Consider the following 21,605-nt stretch of genomic DNA (forward strand, 5'->3'; position numbering starts at 1 on the left):
CCAGAACGCCGGGACCCAGTGGGGCGCCTCCTGTGGGCGCCAGGCGCGCAGGAGCGGTGCTTGGGCGCAGCCATACCCTCCCAGAAGAGGCCCCAGCTGACCGGAAAACACCACCCCCGCGGAGCGGAAGTAGCGCCGCGCGGAGACCCCGCCCCCGGGAGGGCCGGAATCTCGGGCTGCTGGGGCGAGTGGGCTGGGCGGTGCGGCCCCAGGGGCGGGAGGCTCTTCCGCAGCCAATGATTGGCTGGCCCCTGCCTGTGGCGGCAGCGGTGGCGGCGCCGCGTGGCCGGGCCGGCTGAGTCCTGGGTTCGAGCCTTAGCTCTAACTGCCCCTCGGTGCCGGCTCCAATCCCGGGCCTCCGGAGGTTCTCCCCCGCAGGGGCGGAGCCAGCCAGGCCCTCCCCCTGGGCGCGCTTCCGCTCCTTTAGCCCCCGCGGTCTGGCCCAGACCCTCAGGGACTAGGAGGGAGGAGGGATCTCTCGAGACCTGGACGGCCCCATCCGGAGGGGAAAAGGCTGTGCAGGGCTGTGGCGGGGAGAACGGCCGCCTGGAATCGATAGAAGCTCGGTGAGAGACGGCCGCGGAGGATGAGGACGAGGAGGAGAGGCGGGAGGCGCGCGAGGGGCGGGAGCGCGGGCGCGGGCGCGGATGCGGGGTGGGTCGGAGGTTTGGGAGTTAGTAGGGCGCAGACGCCGCTGGCGCAGGAAGCCAACCGTGCCGAGGTGAGAACCCTAAACGACTGCACCCATGGAGGAATGGGTTCAAAGAGCCGGAGGCAGCCAGGAACAGCGTAGAGAGCCTCCCCAGTATCCAAAGCTGCGATTACGATTTTTTGTGCTTCCTAGAACAGCAGAAACCCACAAATTATATTATGGAAGTGTTCAGACTTACACAAACGTACAGAAAGTAGCTCGTCATTACGGATTCCAAGTACTCATCACCTAGCCTCAGCCGCAAATGGCCACGCTGGTGGCATTATGTGTGTTAAGACGAGCCTCAAATCAAGTATTGCTATGTTAATCTTAAGTAAAAAATAGTTCCTTTCCTGTACATTTTGCAAGATGAAAAAGATTTCTGGAAATTGATTGAGCAACAATGTGAATGCACTAAACACTACTGAATTGTGCACTTAAAGTGGTTAAGATGGTAACTTGAGTTTTTAATCACAATTTTTGAAAGTTCCTTTCAAATTAAAAAATCTAATGCTGTAAATTAAGAAAAGAAAATCTGACCTCAAGTGTGCAATGGAAAGTAACTCATTGCCAAGTAGAGGCCCATAAGGTCTATTTTTAACTCTAGAGGCTCTGGAATGAACCTGCTGGTTTTGGTGCTCAGAGCAGTGGGACCTACGCTGAGGTGAACCTGAAGCACTGTGGTGCCCACTGTCCAGCTGTCTCTCAGATGTTTCCCTTTTCTTCTGAGGCACACCTTTAACCTTTGGGTAAGCTCCTGTTCCACTCCATACCTTTATTCACAGAAGAGTGAAGTGTGAATTCACCTCCTTCTCTCCACTTTAATTCTTTAGGGCTTACCTGGGTAGTCTTTCTCCAGTATGACATCTACTCTCTGTTCTCCCAAAGGTACCACATGTCAGTCCTTCACATTTCTAAAGCACATGGTATTAGCTGGTAGACAACCTTCCACATTCTAGCTTTTTTTTTTTTTTTTTTTTTGCTTTTTTTAGCTATCTTTTTTTAACTGAGTCCGAAGTAGGTAGTTCTGAAAACTTCCTTTGGCCCACTCCAAACAAAACAAACTATAAAATGAGAAAGTAACTGCTAGATTTGGGTTTTTGGCTTCTCTTATCTTCCTGCAGGGGCCCCAGAACCAGTATTTTTCCTGGAGCTAAATTTTCTTAATGTGGGTTGGCATTTATTAGAGAATTAAACAACCAATTGGATAAACTGCATCAGAAAGTTTTATTAGTTAATGAGTAATGACTACTTAGAGCTGTTCAGGAAAAAGTTAGGTACTTGATCACATCACTGGTTATGTATGGTAAGAAGGAATTAATGACAGGACACTTGGTAATGGGTGGCAAAGAGCAAAAGTTAGATTGAATTACAAGATGAAATTGCTTAGTGGCTAATGTTTAAGGTTATATCTATACATTCAGAGCTATCAGAAGGATCATTATTAAAATATCTGCAGGAAATACCGTAATTGCTCATCTGTAACTCTTTTACCCTTTAACTTTCATTTTTCCCAGGAAACCATTATGATTTTGGATTAAGTTTTTTTTAGCAATGTAGATACCATGTTATAACTGCCTGTATACAGGAGGTAATATAAAATGAATGAACCATCTTCTTATATTTTCCTTTGTAGGGAAAATGGAAGAACTGAGTCAAGCCCTGGCTAGTAGCTTTTCTGTGTCTCAAGATCTGAATAGCACAGCTGCCCCACACCCTCGCCTGTCCCAGTACAAGTCCAAGTACAGTTCCCTGGAGCAGAGTGAGCGGCGTCAGCAGTTATTGGAACGGCAGAAATTGTAAGGGATGCTTTGACTCCCTGGCTTTTTTTCTCCAGGCTGGGCACTGTGAACAGTTCAGAAAGCTCTAGGCTTGCTTCTACAGAACCCTCTTCAAAGTAGACCCTTTGTAGGTTGATCATCTTATCCACAAGGTTGGGAGGAATAAATCCTGGCAGAGGTAGATGTCTCTTACACCCAGAGCTTAGAAAAAAGATGAGGAAGTTTGAAAGTAAAACTTCAGTTATTTGGTTAATTTTTTTTTTCCTGGCAGCAGTACTGAGCTTTGTAATTTATGCACTTGAGAAAGTCACGCCCAGACTTCCACTCCCCACATTCCCTGTGTAGCTTCTCCCACATTCTGAATCCTGGCCTTGGTGTGGTCTTCCTGTCTGCCTGCAGCCCAGATGTTTCTGTAGAGACCTTGGGAGCTCCAAACAAATAATTCCACAGGGATCTTGAGGAAATGTCTTCCATACATGTAATTCTCAGTGCAAAGATGAGCATACAGGAAAAGAGAGCAGGATAGGAATGTTTGAGGCTATGCTTCTCTGAAGGCAAGGCCTGTCCTTTTATTCTCAGTGCAACATCGTCTCTTCTGGGTAATCAGTTAAGGAATTGAAAATCAAGAGGAGCTATTAACAGCTGCACAGTTTCTGTACCATCTGCATTTTGCCCAGTGTTGCATCACTGCATGTATTTAGCAGAAATGGTTCCCTGTGGCCTCTGGGTTGCTTGCAGATTACCTTCTCAGATCACCCCATGCCCCCTCTTAAACAAAAAAAAACACTATAATTTACATATTTCAAATTTTGAATTATGAATACATGTTATGGATGTGTGATGACTTTTTTTTAATATATTTTATTGATTATTTTTTTTTTATAGAGAGGAAGGGAGAGGGATAAAGAGTTAGAAACATTGATGAGAGAGAAACATCGATCAGCTGCCTCCTGCACACTCCCCACTGGGCATGTGCCCACAACCAAGGTACATGCCCTTGCCCGGAATCGAACCTGGGACCCTTGAGTTTGTAGGCTGATGCTCTATCCGCTGAGCCAAACCGGTTAGGGCATGTAGTGATTCTTTTTTTTTTTTTTTAATATATTTTATTGATTTTTTTTTTAAAATATATTTTATTGATTTTTTACAGAGAGGAAGGGAGAGGGATAGAGAGTTAGAAACATCGATGAGAGAGAAGCATCGATCAGCTGCCTCCTGCACACTCCCTACTGTGGATGTGCCTGCAACCAAGGTACATGCCCTTGACCGGAATCGAACCTGGGACTCTTGAGTCTGCAGGCCGACGCTCTATCCACTGAGCCAAACCGGTTAGGGCTATTTTATTGATTTTTTACAGAGAGGAATAGAGAGTTAGAAACATCGATGAGAGAGAAACATCGATCAGCTGCCTCCTGCACACTTCCTTCTGGGGATGTGCCCGCAACCAAGATACATGCCCTTGATCGGGATCGAACCTGGGACCTTTCAGTCCGCAGGCTGACGCTCTATCCACTGAGCCAAACCAGTTAGGGCTGACCTTTTTTTTTTAATCCTCACTTGAGGATATGTTTTCTTTTTTTTTAATTGATTTTAGAGAGAGAGAGGAAAGGAGAGAGAAAGAGAGGGAAACATCCATGAAAGGAGAAACATCGACTGGTATAGTCCCTGACCGGAAATGGAATCCATACCCTTTTGGTGACTAGAGCTACCTGGCCTGCAACCTTTTTTTTTTTTTTTAAGTATACTGTTCTGAACATTTAGCTAACAATGTTTCTTTGCAGAAATTCTATATCGTTAAGTTCCAGGTATTCCATTGAATGGACAGTTCATGATATAATAATCAAAGCAGTCCCCTACTGATGGGCATATGGGTAATTTCTTCTCTCTCTCTCTCTCTCTTTTTTTTTTTTTTAAATATATTTTTATTGATTTCAGAGAGGAAGGGAGAGGGAGAGATAGAAACATCAATGATGAGAGAATCATTGATCGGCTGCCTCCTGCAGGCCCCCTACTGGGGCCTGAGCCCACAACCCAGGCATGGGCCCCTGACCAGAATCGAACCTGGGACCCCTCAGTCCACAGGCCGGCGCTCTATCCACTGAGCCAAACCAGCCAGGGCTTTACTCTCTTTTTTTAATATATTTTTTATTGTTGATAGTATCACAGATATCTCCTGCCTCTCTTTAAAAAATATATATATTGATTTCAGAGAGGAAGGGAGAGAAAGAGAAACATCAATGAAAATCATCGATTGGCTGCCTCCTGCATGCCCCCTACTGAGGATCGAGCCTGCAACCCTGACCAAGAATTGAACCGTGATCCTGGTTCATAGGTCGATGCTCAACCACTGAACCACACGGGCTGGGCAGGTTTTTTGTTTTTGTTTTTTTAGTTTCCTTCTCTTGTGCTTAAAACAATGCTTGGGAAATAACCACAGAAATGCATCCTTTTGTACATGTACAAGCACTCCAGCTCTTTCTTATCTATATACTAGAGGCCCGGTGCATGGATTTGTGCACATTGAAAGGAAATTAATTAGAAGAAATGTTTTAATATTGCTATTCACCCTTTCTCTATAATAGAAGTGTCAACCAAATTCACAATCGACAATGACAGATTAGTGCCAGCAAGAGCTTTTATATGTATTGCACATGCACAAGTCAACTTAGCCTTTTATATATATATAGAATAAACATGCTTAATTAGACCTGCTTTCTGATGAGGCTAAACTTTTTCCAGCCTAGTGAAGCACCCCAACTTCTCTTTCAGGTCATTGTCAGCAACACAGCAGTAAATATTAACACAAAGCAGATTATTATTGTAGGGAGAACAAAGGGTAAAATATTTAACTGCAGCAGTGTTTGACTATATTCTGCACAGTGAGAAAACCTGAAGTCATTTTCAAGGTCCACCATTTCTTCTTTTCAGTCAGGTCAAGTTTCTAAACTTTCTAAATCTCTGTTTTCCGGCTAATGAAAATAAGATTCCACCGAGTCTCCTACTCCAGGACTTCTGTGAGGATCAAATGAGATGAGGCACGGGAAAACACTTCACAGACATTTGGTTAAAGTGTGAAATGTTTGCAGCTGGCTATAAAGCAAGTCGTGTTCCTGGGCTGAAGAAACTCAAAGGAGGCTAGTTGTTGCTAGGGAGAGGAAGCTGGGTGTTGCTACGTGATGTCATTACCCGGCACCCACAGCGACCATTTCTGGTCCGGGCTGGGCTGTGGGCCGCATTTGGCACCATGGGGTCTCAGCAGCCTTGGCTGCAATTTGATGGGCTGTCACTCTAGGGTGGTGGCAGGGCCTGTGTCCCACTTGGGGGGAGCCAAGTGTTGCTTTGTGGGCACCAGGTCCGCGGTGCCGTTTCTTTTTAAATGGCCAGTCCAAGTCATGGCAGCTCCTGCGTTGAGGTAGATATAAAAGGCTAAGTGATCGTCTGACCGGTAGCTATGATGCGCACTGACCACCAGGGAGCAGGAGCTGCTGAGCTGCATTGTCTTATTCTCTGGTGACGCACTCCGGAACCAGAGAGGAGGAAGCCCAATTCCGGGGTGCATCACCCGAGAACTGCCCTCTCGCACTCCAGGACCCCTAGGGGGATGTTGGAGAGCTGGTTTCGGCCCAATCCCCGCAGACCAGGCCGAGGGACCCCGCTCACTCTGCAGACACTGAGCCATGGCGCCACCCCAGGTGTGTCCGGCCTATCGCCTAGTCCCGCCCTGCCAGCCACCTTCTAATTAATTTCCCTTCAATGTGCATGAATCTGTGCACCAGGGCACTACTCTTGAAATAAAAGACCATTGTGCTTGCATATGCCCTCTCTCGTGCACCTTTATGTGCATGAACACGTGTGTTTGAGAAAAAACCAGCTGAGTTGGTCTCACTGCCTCAGTGCTTGATCTCTTAGTTGATTCTTGTACAAGGATCAAACCTGCAACCTTGGTGTATCAGGATGACATTCTAACCAAGTGAGCTATTGGGCCAGGGCTACTTTACAAATCACTTTGGAACAATTAGGTTCCAAAGATTACTGTTCTTCCTTCTCATTTCCCAAACTTTGTACAATATGTAATTTTTTAAAAAATATATTTTATTAATTTTTTACAGAGAGGAAGGGAGAAGGATAGAAAGTTAGAAACATCGATGAGAGAGAAACACCGATCAGCTGCCTCCTGCACCCTCCTCACTGGGGATGTGCCCACAACCAAGGTACATGCCTTTGACCGGAATCGAACCCGGGACCCTTGAGTCCGAAGGCCGATGCTCTATCCACTGAGCCAAACTGGTTAGGGCTGTAATTTTTTGGAAAAAAAGAAGAATATAATACCTGGCCGGCGTGGCTCGGTGGTTGAGCATCAACCTATGAACCAGGAGGTCATGGTTCGATTCCCATCAGGGTACATGCCTGGGTTGCAGGCTCATCCCCAGTGTGGGGCATGTAGGAGGCAGCCAACCAATGATTCTCATCATTGATGTTTCTCTCTCCCCTTTCCTCTCTGAAATCAATAAAAATATATTTTTTTTAAAAGAGGAAGATAACGATAGAGGGAAATAAATAAGTTATTAAATTGTAAACTAAATGATTGTTTTTGAAAATTAGGAGCTGGAGAAAGGCCTAGCTGCTCCTCATAAAACTGTTTAAAGCAGAAAGGCCTAGAAGCTGTCATTTTAAAATTTTCACTTCTGCTTATGCCTTTTCTTTCTCTAGCAAGCGGCTGGATTATGTGAATCATGCCAGAAGACTGGCTGAAGATGACTGGACAGGGATGGAGAGTGAGGAAGAAGATAAGAAATATGATGAAGAAATGGACATTGACACTGGCAAGAAGTTACCAAAACGCTATGCTAATCAAGTGAGTATTCCAGAGATTAGGCCCAGCTAGTCCCACTCCCTTTACTATGCATTCAGCCCCCACTGAAATAAATGTTGCCATAAAGAGAGGAGGAGGCAGGAAAAAGGAATGGAAACTGCAAAGAAAATGCTGATGTTCAGGAAGTTTACAGATGCAGAGAAGACATGAAGAGTGCCTTGTGCCGACCAGGGCTCACTGATGGGTACTGTGAATAGTGAGTTTGGAAACCCTTATCTCTGGCTCACTACTGATATACTAATGGACTCCAGGCACTTGTCACTTCTTTAATAGTCATTGCATAGCTGTTCTGGATCGGACCTGTCCAGCCCAGCACTGCCCCACCACACCTCCCAGATTGGTAATCTTTCCCAGGCAGAGGACTAAGATGGCAGTGTTGGATCTTCACATTCAGGTGGTAGGAAATGGGAAGTGTAGCTGCCCTTGAATATAAGTACCCTGCATAGCCACCCAGGCCACCCAGTTGGGCCATGTGGGGCTGAGACCATGAAATAACAGATCACTATACAAACTTAACTAATTGCCCTGTTGGTTCCACAGAGGAAACCAATGTGGCTTGTGGGACCATAGGGGAAGCAGGCATGGAAACTGTCCAGTGCTCTAGGCAGTCCAGGTATTCCAGAAGGCAGGATATGGGTCCTAGAGTGGGTCCTACCCTGCTATTGTATCCTTTCCATAGTCTATGTGTCTTGTCACCTCAAAATCTTCTCCCACCTTTAGAATATGGTTCCTGGGTTCACATACTCCCATCTTTCTTCTTTGCCCCAAATACAGCCCAGATAACATCCTCTATGACAGTTCTGTTCAGTAAGCATTGTTGAAGGCCCTGTGTTATGCTAGGCAATGCTGTGGGAAGGTAGGCATGGGTCAGAAATAACCCTTATACTCCTGGAATAACTAGAATATGTTTTTTTGCTGTAAGAAAGTGAGATTAAGTTCTAACAGGCAAGGAGGCAGGGTTGTGAAATTGAGAAAAAGTTAGTAAACAAGGAGCCAGCTTTGAAACATGGATAGGACATTGATAGGCAGAGGTGCAGGGCATCCCAGGTAGCAGGAACAGGCTAAGCAAGAGCCCAGAGGTGGGAGAGGGGTATATGATGTGTTCAGGAGTGATGAGAATGGGGCAGCATAGGGTGAGAGGAAGGAATATGGTAGAAATATGTGCAGGGGTATTGATTGTGTTTTAGATTGTGGGAACCACTGAAAATTTTTGACCCAGAGACAAAGCTGGAACTTCATGTGAAGACACCCTCATAAATGTGTCAAAGGGTCTGGAAGAGAAAGACTAGGGTAGGGAGCTTAGGTTTGCTAAAACAGTGTGATGATAGGCAATGAAGATGGAAAGGAAATGAGGTCATGAGTATGAGAAATGTCAAAATGTTGCCAGGAAGAATGGACAGAATTTAGCAGTAGATTGGATAGAAGAGGCACTATGAAAAGTAATTAAGGGTTTAAACTCTGAGGTCACATAGACCTGACCTCAAAGCCAGGCTCTTTGTTGACCTTGAGCAAGTTACTTAACCACTCTAAGTCTCTCAGGTTTCTTATCTGTAAAATGGGGGATAGTAATAGTATCTATCTCATAGAATTGTTAGGAGGATTAAATGAGGTAGTGTACCTTCAATACCTAGCCCAGAGCCTGTAATAAATGCCCCATGAGTATTAGCTGCTACAACTGGTTTTTTTTTGTTTTTTAAAAAATATATTTTATTGATTTTTTTACAGAGAGGAAGGGTGAGGGATAAAGAGTTAGAAACATCGATGAGAGAGAAGCATCGATCAGCTGCCTCCTGCACACCCCCTACTGGGGATGTGCCCACAACCAAGGTACATGCCCTTGACCGGAATCAAACCCAGGACCCTTCAGTCCGCAGGCTGACGCTCTATCCACTGAGCCAAACCGGTTAGGGCTACAACTGTTTTAAATAGCTACATTTATAATAAAAGCCTAAGAGACCATTAAGGTGGAACTACCAGAACAACCAGTCACTATGATGCGCATTGACCACCAGGGGGCAGACGCTTAATGCAGGAGCTGCCCCTTGGTGGTCAGTGTGCTCCTACAGGGGGAGCACTGCTCAGCCAGAAGCCGGGTTCACAGCTGGCGAGCGCAGCGGCAGTGGCGGGAGCCTCTCCCACCTCCATGGCAGCACTAAGGAGCAGCGAGCCAAGCAGTAAGGGAGCAGCGGGCATAAGGAGCAGCAGGCGGTAAGGAGTTAGGGGTCCTGTGAGAGGGCGCAGGCCAGGCTGAGGGGACATGCCCTCCCCCCCCCCCCCCCCGTGCACGAAGTTCATGCACCAGGCCTCTAGTTGAGATATAATTCACCTACCATGTAATTCACAGATTTATAGTGTTTATTAGTGTATTCATAGGGATGTTCAACCATCACCATTCCAGACCATCTTCATCATCCCCAAAGAAACCTCATCCCCATTAGCAGTCCATCTCCATTCCTCCTTTTCCCCAGCCCTAGCAATCACCTATATCTCCTTTCTGTTTCTATGGATTTGCCTATTCTGGACATTTCATATCATTGGAATCATACAAGATGTGTCCTTTTGTGTGTCCTTTCACTCAGCATGATGTTTTCAAAGTTCATCTATGTTGTAGCATGTGTTCATTTTTGTGAACACATTTTCTTTATTCATTCATCAGTTGATGGCCATTTAAGTTATTTCCACTTTTTGGCTATCATGACCTGCTCTAAACATTCATTTACAAGTTTTTGCATGGTCATGTTTTCATTTCTCTTGGATATATACCTGGGAGTGGAATTACTAGGTAATTCTATGTTTAATCTTTTGTGTACTGCCAAACTATTTTTCTAAGTGACTGCACCATTTTATATTTTCACCAATGGCATATGAGAGTTCCAATTTCTTCACATGTTTGTCAATACCTTGTCATATGTGTGTGTGTGTGTGTGTGTGTTTTATTTCAGAGAGGAATGGAGAGGGAGAGAGACAGAAACATCAATGATGAGAGAAAATCATCTATTGGGTGCCTCCTGCATGCCCCCTACTGGGGATCAAGCCTGCAACCAGGCATGTACCCTGACTGGAAATTGAACTCTGTCCTCCTGGTTCATGGGTCAACACTCAACCACTGAGCCACACCGGCCAGGCTACTCTTGCTTCTAAGAGGCTTTGTTTAGACCTTTGTCCACCTAATGGTGTATTTAACTTCATGTTTAGGTGGCGTTCCAAATCAGCACTTTTATTATGCCACAGCACTGGAGATGTTCAAGCTCTGGACACTTTTTCGTCTTTTTTTTTTCCCCAGAGGAAGAAAATTTTTATTTTGGGCTATAAATTACAGCAATCTCTTTTTCCGGTTTTTGGTTGGATTACCTTTGAGCCTTTTGCTTTCTGCAGGATCTATAACAAGTCAGGTGATAGGTGATTTCATCTGCCAAGTCCTTGCTTTTAATATCATCCTCAAATGAGGCTTTCCATAAAGTGATAAGAGTACATGGATAGGACTGGAAAGGAAAGGAAGGCATTCATCATAGTAGGAATTAATCCATTCATCTAAAGTAGGAATTAATTTTTAAAATAAATGCTCTATTTTATAAATAACACTTATTACATTGTGGTTTTTTTTAAATAATTTTTATTTTATTTTATTTATTTATTTTTATTTTTTTGGTTAATCCTCACCCAAGGATATTCTTCCATTGATTATTAGGGAGAGTAGAAGTGAAAGGGAAAGACAGACAGATACATTGATGTGTGAGAAACACATCGATTGGTTGCCTCCTGGCCGGGGAAGAGGCATGTACCCTGACTGGAAATTGAACTGTGTCCTCCTGGTTCATGGATCAACACTCAACCACTGAGCCACACCGGCCAGGCTACTCTTGCTTCTAAGAGGAATCGAACCCTGGACCCTTTGGTCCACAGGCTGACGTTCTATCCACTGAGCCAAACCAGCTAGGGCTAAAATAATTCTTTATTGTTGAAAGTATTACATGTGTCCCCTTTTTTCCTCCATTGACCCCCTACCGCCACCCCAGGCCTTCAGCACCCTATTGTCTGTGTCCATGGGTTATGCATATATGCATACCAGATCTTTGGTTGATTACCTCCCACCCACCCACTCTCCCCCACCTTCCCTCTGAGATTCCGCACTCTGTTTCATGCTTCCATGTCTCTGGATCTACTCTGTTCCTTCGGTTTATTCTGTTACTTAGATTCCACATATGAGTGCGATCGTGTGATACTTGTCTTTCTCTGACTGGCTTATTTCACTTAGCATGATACTCTACAGATCCTTCCATGTTGTCTCAAAGGGTAAAAGCGTCTTTTTTTTTTTTAAATTAAATCTTTATTGTTCAGATTATTACATTTGTTCTTCTTTTTTCCCCCCCATAACTCCCCTCCTCCCAGTTCCCACCCCACCCTCCGCCCTCACTCCCCACCCACTGTCCTCAACCATAGGTGCACGACTTTTGTCCAGTCTCTTCCCGCATCCCCCACACCCCTTTCCCCCCCCAAGAATAGTCAGTCCATTCCCTTTCTATGTCCCTGATTCTATTATAATCACCAGTTCATTCTGTTCATCAGATTATTTATTCACTTGATTCTTAGATTCACTTGTTGATAGATGGGCATTTGTTGTTCATAATTTGTATCTTTACCTTTTTCTTCTTCTTCCTCTTCTTAAAGGATACCTTTCAGCATTTCATATAATACTGGTTTGGTGGTGATGAACTCCTTTAGCTTTTCCTTATCTGTAAAGCTCTTTATCTGACCTTCAATTCTGAATGATAGCTTTGCTGGGTAAAGTAATCTTGGTTGTAGGTTCTTGGCATTCATCACTTTGAATATTTCTTGCCACTTCCTTCTGGCTTGCAAAGTTTCTGTTGAGAAATCACTGACAGTCGTATGGGTATTCCCTTGTAGGTAACTGAGTTTCTTTCTCTTGCTGCTTTTAAGATTCTCTCTTTGTCTTTTGCTCTTGGCATTTTAATTATGATGTGTCTTGGTGTGGTCCTCTTTGGATTCCTTTTGTTTGGGGTTCTCTGCGCTTCCTGGACTTGTAAGTCTATTTCTTTCACCAGGTAGGGGAAGTTTTCTGTCATTATTTCTTCAAATAGGTTTTCAATATCTTGCTCTCTCTCATCTTCTGGCACCCCTATAATTCTGATGTTGGTACGTTTGAAGCTGTCCCAGAGGCTCCTTACACTATCTTCGTATTTTTGGATTCTTTTTTCATTTTGCTTTTCCGGTTGGATGTTTTTTGCTTCTTCGTATTTCAAATCTTTGACTTGATTCTTGCGATCCTCTGGTCTGCTGTTTGGAGTCTGTATAATATCCTTTATTTCAGTCAGTGTATGCTTAATTTCTAGTTGGTCCTTTATCACAACATCGAGGGTCTCATTAGATTTCTTGAGGATCTCACTATATTTATCGGTGGTCTCACCAGTCTTTTCGAGGGCCTTACTAAATTTATCAGCGGCTTCTAGACAGTTCTTGAGAGACCTTAAAAGTGTGGTTTTGAACTCTATATCCAGCATTTTGCTTTCCTCCATTTCTGTCATTTGTGTCCTGTTTCTTTGTCTCCGCATTTTTTATGCTTTCTTGGTGCACCCCCTAGTGGTCTTTGTGCGCAGTCTTGTTGTAGTTAAGCCTTGATTGTTGTAGGTAATACTGGGGGGGATTTGACCTCCAGGCCAACTGGCTGTGAGAATCAACTGTGTCTACAGTGGGAGAACTTCTGTCCTCTAGGGAGGTGCTAATCTAGCCTTTGCCTGAGGCTATCCAGCAAATGCCTCTGTGCAGGGCTTGGGCAGGGCAGGTCCCAGGGGATCAACAGGGCGGGTGGAGCGAGCAGTTATGGCTGCTCTCAGTCCCGTCCCCAGAGGCTCTGCCTCTCAGTGTCCCAGCAACCGCTGCAAGTACCTCGGAGAGAAAGCTGCCCTCGAGTTCTGACTGCTGCCAGACAGTCCCGCTTCTCCCGTTTGAGTCTGCGTCCCCAGAGACTCGCCTGGAACTGGAGCCCAGAGGCTGAGACTCCCTCCCGATTGAAACAGACAACCGCGCCCTCAGCCGCCAGCCCGCTCCACACACACCTCCGCACCTTAGTATTTTACTTCCGTACTGCGCCTCCTCTGAGTCTCGGTATGCTTTTCTCTTTCCTTCTAGTTGTAGAATTTCCCCTCAGCCAGCCTTCCTGTGGTTCTGGGTGAGGTCCGTTCCGTCTTTTAGTTGTATTTTTGAAGTGGTTGTTCGAGGCAGCAATCTCCGGTGTTTACCTATGCCGCCATCTTGGTTTTTCCTCAAGAGTCTTCTTTTTTACTGTTGCATAGTATTCCATGGTATAAATGTACCACAGCTTTTTTATCCACTCATCTATTGATGGGCACTTAGGCTGTTTCCAGATCTTAGCTGTTGTAAATTGTGCTGCTATGAACATAGGGGTGCATATATTCTTTCTGATTGGTGTTTCGGGTTTCTTAGGATATATTCCTAGAAGTGGGATCACTAGGTCAAATGGGAGTTCCATATTTAATTTTTTGAGGAAACTCCATGCAGTTTTCCATAATGGGGATCTAGAACTGGTTGCACCAGTCTGCATTCCCACCAGCAGTGTACTAGGGTTCCCTTTTCTCCACATCCTTGCCAGCACTTGTCATTTGTTTATATGTTGATGGTAGACATTCTGACAGGTTACATTTTCATCTTTTACACTATTTTCCTAGTAAATGCTCAGGTCTGACATGATGGACAGTTGTGTATACTTGGTCAGAGTATAAGTAAAGGATTTCAGATCCATTAGAGGCCCACTCTGGGCCCCTCCTCGTCTTAAGGTTTGCTTCTCAGTCTGGCCCATGGTCATGGTGGCTTGTCTCTGGCAGCCGACCTTTATTATCGAGGAGAATAGAGTCATTTCTGTTATTGGACAACTGCTAAGTCACACTCTGAGGAGCCTGTGCAGGCCTCTGCCACAAGCCCGAGCTGCACACTCCTAGCAGGGGATGCTACATCAGACCAGAGGTCCTGGTGAGGGCTTGTTGCACCAGGCTTATGTGGTTTTCACTTCACTCTTAACACCCCAACACTTTTGTGGAATTTGTCCCTTAAGGACACCTATGGCAAAGTCTTATCTCTGGTATAAGTTAAATATAGTTTTAAAAACCTGAAAATAACAAAAAGTGTCAGGAGGTAGCCTGGATATAGAGGTGACAGGTGTCCCACCCGCTAACCCAGGGGTGGGCAAACTTTTTGACTCGAGGGCCACAATGGGTTCTTAAACTGGACCGGAGGGCCGGAACAAAAGCATGGATGGAGTGTTTGTGTGAACTAATATAAATTCAAAGTAAACATCATTACATAAAAGGGTACGGTCTTCTTTTTTCTTTTAGTTTTATTCATTTCAAACGGGCCGGATCCGGCCCTCGGGCCGTAGTTTGCCCACGGCTGCGCTAGCCTCTGAGGCAGTTTGTGGCCTTGGTGTTAGGAAAACAGAATTTCTCACTTAAGCTGGCTGTGCTCCACCAAAAGCCCTGGGCTGGAGGAGACCCATTGGCATCTGTAAGGCCCAGGATGCAGACTTCCACTTTCTAAATGGGAAACAAACTTTACATGTGCGTTAAAAGGTACATGCCAGATACTTCAAGTGTAGATGGAACGCCTTGGTTTCTACTTTTGTGAATGGATGTGCCTGCTAACTGGACCAGGTAAGGTTTGCTGGTGTTGGGGCTGGCAGACTGACCAGGCCCCTGAAAGCAGCGATGTTCTCCGCTCACTCAACACTTCCTCAGTCAGGCTAAACCCTTACTGTCTGCCAGATGTTGGCTCCTTTCCTCATCATAGAAGTGTGTCCCAGCCTATTTCTGAAATCAGTTCTCAACTGTGTGGTTTGGGGAAAGGAGGGGATCTAGAACCTTGTCCCAGTGAGTGAACTTCCTGCAGAAGTAACTGAGTTGTGCTGCAGGGGGTGAGGGTGGGTGTGCCCCATCATTGGGCCCTGGTCACAGCTCCCCATCAGGTCTGCAGGCTTGGGAATAACTGAGCTGGGTGGAGCCCCCGCCCAAATCTGGCCCTGGAGGCCTTGGACCAGCAGTCCAGTTTCTGTCCACCTGAGCTGCTGGCACAGTATCTTATGCAACAAAAATATAAAATTAGGGAATTTTATGATTTCTATGCAAGTAAATTTATTTATTTTTTTAAATTAAATCTTTACTGTTCAGATTATTACAGTTGTTCCTCTTTTTTCCCCCCATAGCTCCCCTCCACCGGTTCTCCCCCCACCCTCTGCCCTCACCCCCCACCCACTGTCCTCATCCATAGGTGCACGATTTTTGTCCAGTCTCTTCCCGCATCCTCCACACCTCTTTCCCCTCCAAGAATAGTCAGTCCACTCCCTTTCTATGCCCCTGATTCTATTATAATAACCAGTTCATTCTGTTCATCAGATTATTTATTCACTTGATTTTTAGATTCACTTGTTGATAGATGTGTATTTGTTGTTCATAATTTGTATCTTTACCTTTTTCTTCTTCTTCCTCTTCTTAAAGGATACCTTTCAGCATTTCATATAATGCTGGTTTGGTGGTGATGAACTCCTTTAGCTTTTCCTTATCTGTAAAGCTCTTTATCTGACCTTCAATTCTGAATGATAGCTTTGCTGGGTAAAGTAATCTTGGTTGTAGGTTCTTGGCATTCATCACTTTGAAAATTCTTGCCACTCCCTTCTGGCCTGCAAAGTTTCTGTTGAGAAATCACTGACAGTTGTATGGGTATTCCCTTGTAGGTAACTGACTGTCTTTCTCGTGCTGCTTTTAAGATTCTCCCTTTGTCTTTTGCTCTTAGCATTTTAATTATGATGTGTCTTGGTGTGGTCCTCTTTGGATTCCTTTTGTTTGGGGTTCTCTGTGCTTCCTGGACTTGTAAGTCTATTTCTTTCACCAGGTAGGGGAAGTTTTCTGTCATTATTTCTTCAAATAGGTTTTCAATATCTTGCTCTCTCTCTTCTTCTGGCACCCCTATAATTCTGATGTTGGTACGCTTGAAGCTGTCCCAGAGGCTCCTTACACTATCTTCGTATTTTTGGATTCTTTTTTCATTTTGCTTTTCCGGTTGGATGTTTTTTGCTTCTTCGTATTTCAAATCTTTGACTTGATTCTTGCGATCCTCTGGTCTGCTGTTTGGAGTCTGTATAATATCCTTTATTTCAGTCAGTGTATGCTTAATTTCTAGTTGGTCCTTTTTCATAACCTCGAGGGTCTCACTAGATTTCTTGAGGGTCTCACTACATTTATCGGTGGTCTCACCAGACTTTTTGAGAATCTTACTAAATTTATTGGCGGTTTCTAGAAAATTCTTGAAAAACCTTATAAGTGTGGTTTTGAACTCTATATCCAGTAGTTTGCTTTCCTCCATTTCTGTCATTTCTGACCTATTTCTTTATCTCCGCATTTTTTATGCTTCCCTGTGTTGATAGAGTGGCTTTCTGTACTAGGTGTTCTATAGGGCTCAGTGGCTCAGCTTCCCCAATTAGCTGAGGTGCACACTTTTGGTGCACCCCTTTGTGGGCTTTGTGCACAGTCTTGTTGTAGATAAGCCTTGATTGTTGTAGGTATCTATCACTGGGAGGAATTGACCTCCAGGCCAATTGGCTGTGAGAATCAGCTGTGTCTGCAGTGGGAGAACTTCTGTGCTGAAGACACCCTTATGAGGCAAGACTTGCTTCAGTGGGGCTTTGGTGCTCACTGAGTCTGCCCCCTGAGTGTGTCCCTTATGGATCTGAGGAGGTGTAATTGGTAGGTCCCACTCTGACCACTGGGTACACTGGCTCTTGGATCTAAGGAGGTGCTCATTTAGCCTCTGCCTGAGGCTACCCAGCAGGAGCTATGGAGAGATCTGCAGATTCCCCTTCCTTGTTTGGGGTTTGGAGGTGCCCAGATGAGGCCCAGCTGTGAAGCAGTGCACAGCTGCTGTGGGGCCTTGGGCCTTCTCTTGGAAGTTCTGGGTCTGTCTGGCCCAGCTGCAGTTTGTTAGGTAATTTTCAGATTGCAAAGGGCCAGGCCTTCATATGCAAAAGCCTCTGCTGCAGCTTGGGTGAGGTGGGGTTCAGGGGATCAACAGGGTGGAGCAAGCAACTATGGCTGATCCTCAGCCCTACCCTAAGGGGCCACGCGTCTGTGTCCCGGCAATCGCTGCAAGTACCTTTGAGAGAAAGCCACCCTCGAGTTCCAAGTTCTGCCCACTGCCAGACAGTCCAGTTTCTCCCTGTATGAGTCTTGGTCCCCAGAGACTCACCTGGAACTGGAGTTCAGAGCAGTCGGGGGCTTGTGACTCCATCCCGATTCAGAAAGACAGCAGCGTCCCCAGTTGCCAGCCCTTGCGGCATGCGCCTCCGTACCTCTGCACTTCCGCACTTCCTCTGAGTCTCAGTGTGCTTTTGTCTTTCCTTCTAGTTGTAGAATTTCCACTCAGCCAGCCTTCCTGTGGTTCTGGATGGTGTCCATTTTGTCTTTTAGTTGTATTTTTGAATTTGTTGTTGGAGGCAGCAATTTCCGGTGTTTACCTATGCTGCCATCTTGGTTTTTCTCGCAAGTAAATTTAATATTAAGAAGAAGTTAAGGCCCTAGCTGGTCTGGCTCAGTGATAGAGTGTCAGCCTGTGGTCAAGGGCACATGCTCGGGTTGCGGGCTCAATCCCCAGTAGGTGGCGTGGAAGAGGCAGCCAATCAATGATTCCCTCTCAATCTTTTTTTTTTTTTTTTTTTTTGAGTCTGTGCCCAAAGAATACTGACATTTATTAAACTGAGTTCCCACCCCTGACCTTGGCCTCTGGGTTTGAGTCAACAGAGCCAGGGGCCCCTCACAGCTGCCATAAAGGACAACCTGAAGAAACAAATTCAATGACTAGGTCTCCCCTCTCAATCTTGATGTTTCTGTCTATCTGTCTATCCCTTCCTCTCTGAAATAAGTAAAATAGAATACACACACACACACACACACACACACACACACTAGTGGCCCGGTGCACAAAATTCATGTGGGAATGGGGATGTGTCCCTCTGCCCGGCCTGCACCCTTTCCAATCTGGGACATCCCTCTCGCAATCCGGGACCGCTGGCTCCTAACCGCTCGCCTGCCTGCCTGCCTGCTCGTCCCCCACCCCCCGCCACCTGCCTGCTTGCCCTCATCCCCCCCCCCACCGCCGACCTTATCACCCCCAACTGCCCTCCCCTCCTAACCTGATTGCCCCTAACCGTCTCTGCCTCGGCCCCGCCACCATGGCTTTGTCCTGAAGGTCTCCCGGTCTAATTGGCATATTACCCTTTTATTAGTATAGATTTTTTTTTTTTTAGTTAAGTTTTCTCCTGATGTTAGGCAACTCCTGGGTTCCTCCATCTTTTGGTCATTGGGAGTGTGGCAGGTAGACGGCTTCTGGGGAGGGAACTTCTCCCTGCATAGGGGACATAGATTCCTTGTCATTATAAATAGTGGAGCAGCACACCCCTGCTGATTTTTTTTTTATTTTTTTTTTATTTTTCGCTTAAAGTATTACAAAGGGTATTACATAAGTGTCCTTTTTTCCCCCCCGCCCTTGACAAACCCCTACCCTCCCTTACCCCCCAGTGTCTTATGTCCATTAGTTATGCTTATATGCATGCATACAAGTCCTTCGGTTGATCTCTTACTCCCCTCCCTCCTGCCCCCCAACTCTCTCTGGCCTTCCCACTGCAGTTTGACAATCAGTTTGAGGCAGCTCTGCCTCTGTATCTATTATTGTTCAAAAGTTTGTAATGGTCTTTATTATCCATGAATGAGTGAGATCATGTGGTATTTTTCCTTCATTAACTGGCTTGTTTCACTTAGCATAATGCTCTCCAGTTCCATCCATGATGTTGCAAATGGTAGGAGTTCCTTCTTTTTAACAGCAGCATAGTATTCCATCGTGTAGATGTACCACAGTTTTCTAATCCATTCATCTACTGATGGGCACTTAGGCTGTTTCCAGATCTTAGCTATGGTGAATTGTGCTGCTATGAACATCTGGGTGCATATATCCTTTCTGATTGGTGTTTCTGGTTTCTTGGGATATATTCCTAGAAGTGGGATCACAGGGTCAAATGGGAGTTCCATTTCCAATTTTTTGAGGAACCTCCATACTGCCTTCCATAGTGGCTGCACCAGTCTGCATTCCCACCAGCAATGCACAAGTGTTCCTTTTTCTCCACATCCTCTCCAGCACTTGTCGTTTGTTGATTTGTTGATGATGGCCATTCTGACAGGTGTGAGATGGTACCTCATTGTTGTTTTGATTTGCATCTCTCGGATGATTAGTGACTTTGAGCATGTTTTCATATGTCTCTTGGCTTTCTGAATGTCCTCTTTTGAAAGGTGTCTATTTAGATCCTTTGCCCATTTTTTGATTGGATTGTTTATCTTCTTTTTGTTAAGTTGTATGAGTTCCCTATAAATTTTGGAGATTAAGCCCTTATCAGATATGACGTTGGCAAATATGTTTTCCCACGCAGTGGGTTTTCTTGTTGTTTTGTTGATGGTTTCTTTTGCTGTGCAGAAGCTTTTTATTTTGATGTAGTCCCATTTGTTCATTTTCTCTTTAGTTTCAACTGCCCTAGGAGCTGTATCAGTGAAGAAATTGTTTTGGCATATGTCTGAGATTTTGTTGCCTTTGTATTCTTCTAGAATTTTTATGGTTTCCTGTCGTACATTTAAGTCCTTTATCCATTTTGAGTTTATTCTTGTGTATGGTGTAAGTTGGTGCTCTAGTTTCATTTTCTTGCATATGTCTGTCCAATTTTCCCAACACCATTTATTGAAGAGACTATCTTGGCTCCATTGTATGTTCATGCCTCCTTTGTCAAAAATTAATTGAGCATATTGGTTCGGGCTAATTTCTGGACTCTCTATTCTATTCCACTGATCTATATGTCTGTTCTTGTGCCAGTACCAGGCAGTTTTGAGAACAGTGGCTTTGTAATACAGCTTGATATCTGGCATTGAGATCCCACCTACTTTGTTCTTTCTCAGGATCGTTGCAGCTATTCGGGGTCTTTTTTTATTCCAGATGAATTTTTGGAGAGTTCGTTCTAGATCTTTGAAGAAGGCCATTGGTATTTTAATGGGAAGTGCGTTGAATGTATAGATTGCTTTGGGTAGTATGGACATTTTAATGATGTTGATTCTACCAATCCAAGAACATGGTATGTTCTTCCATCTGTTTATGTCTTCCTCTATCTCTTTTTTCAACGTCCTGTAGTTTTCTGAATAGAGGTCTTTAACCTCTTTAGTTAAGTTTATTCCTAGGTATCTTAATTTTTTTGGTGCGATGGTAAATGGGATTGTTTTACTGATCTCCCTTTCTGAAAGATCACTATTGGTGTATAGAAATGCCTCAGATTTCTTGGGGTTAATTTTGTATCCTGCTACATTGCCAAATTCATGTATTAAGTCTAGTAGCTTTTTGATGGAGTCTCTAGGGTTTTGTATGTATAATATCATGTCATCTGCAAAGAAGGACAGTTTTACTTCCTCTTTTCCAATTTGGATGCCTTTTATTTCTTCTTCTTGTCTAATTGCAATGGCTAATACTTCCAGTACTATGTTGAACAGGAGTGGTGAGAGTGGGCATCCCTGTCTTGTTCCTGTTCTTAGGGGAAATGGTGTTAGTTTTTGTCCATTGAGTATGATGTTGGCTGTGGGCCTGTCATATATGGCTTTTATTATGTTGAGGTATGATCCTTCTATTCCCACCTTTCTGAGAGTTTTTATCAAAAATGGGTGTTAGATTTTGTCGAATGCTTTTTCTGCATCAATTGATATGACTATGTGGTTTTTTTCTTTCAATTTGTTTATGTGATGTATCACATTTACTGATTTACGGATGTTGTACCATCCTTGCATCTCTGGGATAAATCCTACTTGGTCATGGTGTATGATCCTTCTGATGTACTGCTGGATCCGATTTGCTAAGATTTTGTTGAGGATTTTGGCATCTATGTTCATGAGGGATATTGGCCTGTAATTCTCTTTCATTGTGATGTCTTTACCTGGTTTTGGTATTAGGGTGATGCTGGCTTCATAGAATGAGCTTGGAAGCGTTCCTTCCTCTTGAATTTTTTGTAGTAGTCTGAGGAGGGTAGGTTTTAGTTCTTCCTTGAATGTTTGGTAGAACTCCCCTGTGAAGCCGTCTGGCCCTGGGCTTTTGTTTGCTGGAAGCTTTTTGATGACTGCTTCAATTTCTTCCATAGTTATTGGCCTATTGAGGTTTTTAGATT

General features: G+C 44.6%; 1 protein-coding gene across 3 annotated transcripts in view; it reads left to right on the forward strand.

The window, feature by feature from the left end:
* Positions 1-291: 291 nt before the first annotated feature.
* SNUPN (snurportin 1) overlaps positions 292-21,605 on the forward strand; it is a 50,088-nt gene continuing 28,774 nt past the window's right edge. Inside the window, exons 1-4 of one of the 3 annotated variants that reach the window (XM_070429951.1) lie at positions 295-566; positions 1,299-1,440; positions 2,328-2,490; positions 7,183-7,327. In XM_070429951.1, the coding sequence (XP_070286052.1) occupies positions 2,333-2,490; positions 7,183-7,327 (303 nt within the window). In that variant the 5' untranslated portion in view covers positions 295-566; positions 1,299-1,440; positions 2,328-2,332. Of the gene's footprint in view, positions 567-1,298; positions 1,441-2,327; positions 2,491-7,182; positions 7,328-21,605 lie in introns of all 3 variants that reach the window. The other 2 variants (XM_070429952.1, XM_070429950.1) reach the window with 2 other exon arrangements.

Source organism: Myotis yumanensis, unplaced genomic scaffold (assembly GCF_028538775.1).
Source record: "Myotis yumanensis isolate MYYU_CA2020_CCGP unplaced genomic scaffold, mMyoYum1.0.hap1 SCAF_1, whole genome shotgun sequence".
NCBI lineage: Eukaryota > Metazoa > Chordata > Mammalia > Chiroptera > Vespertilionidae > Myotis > Myotis yumanensis.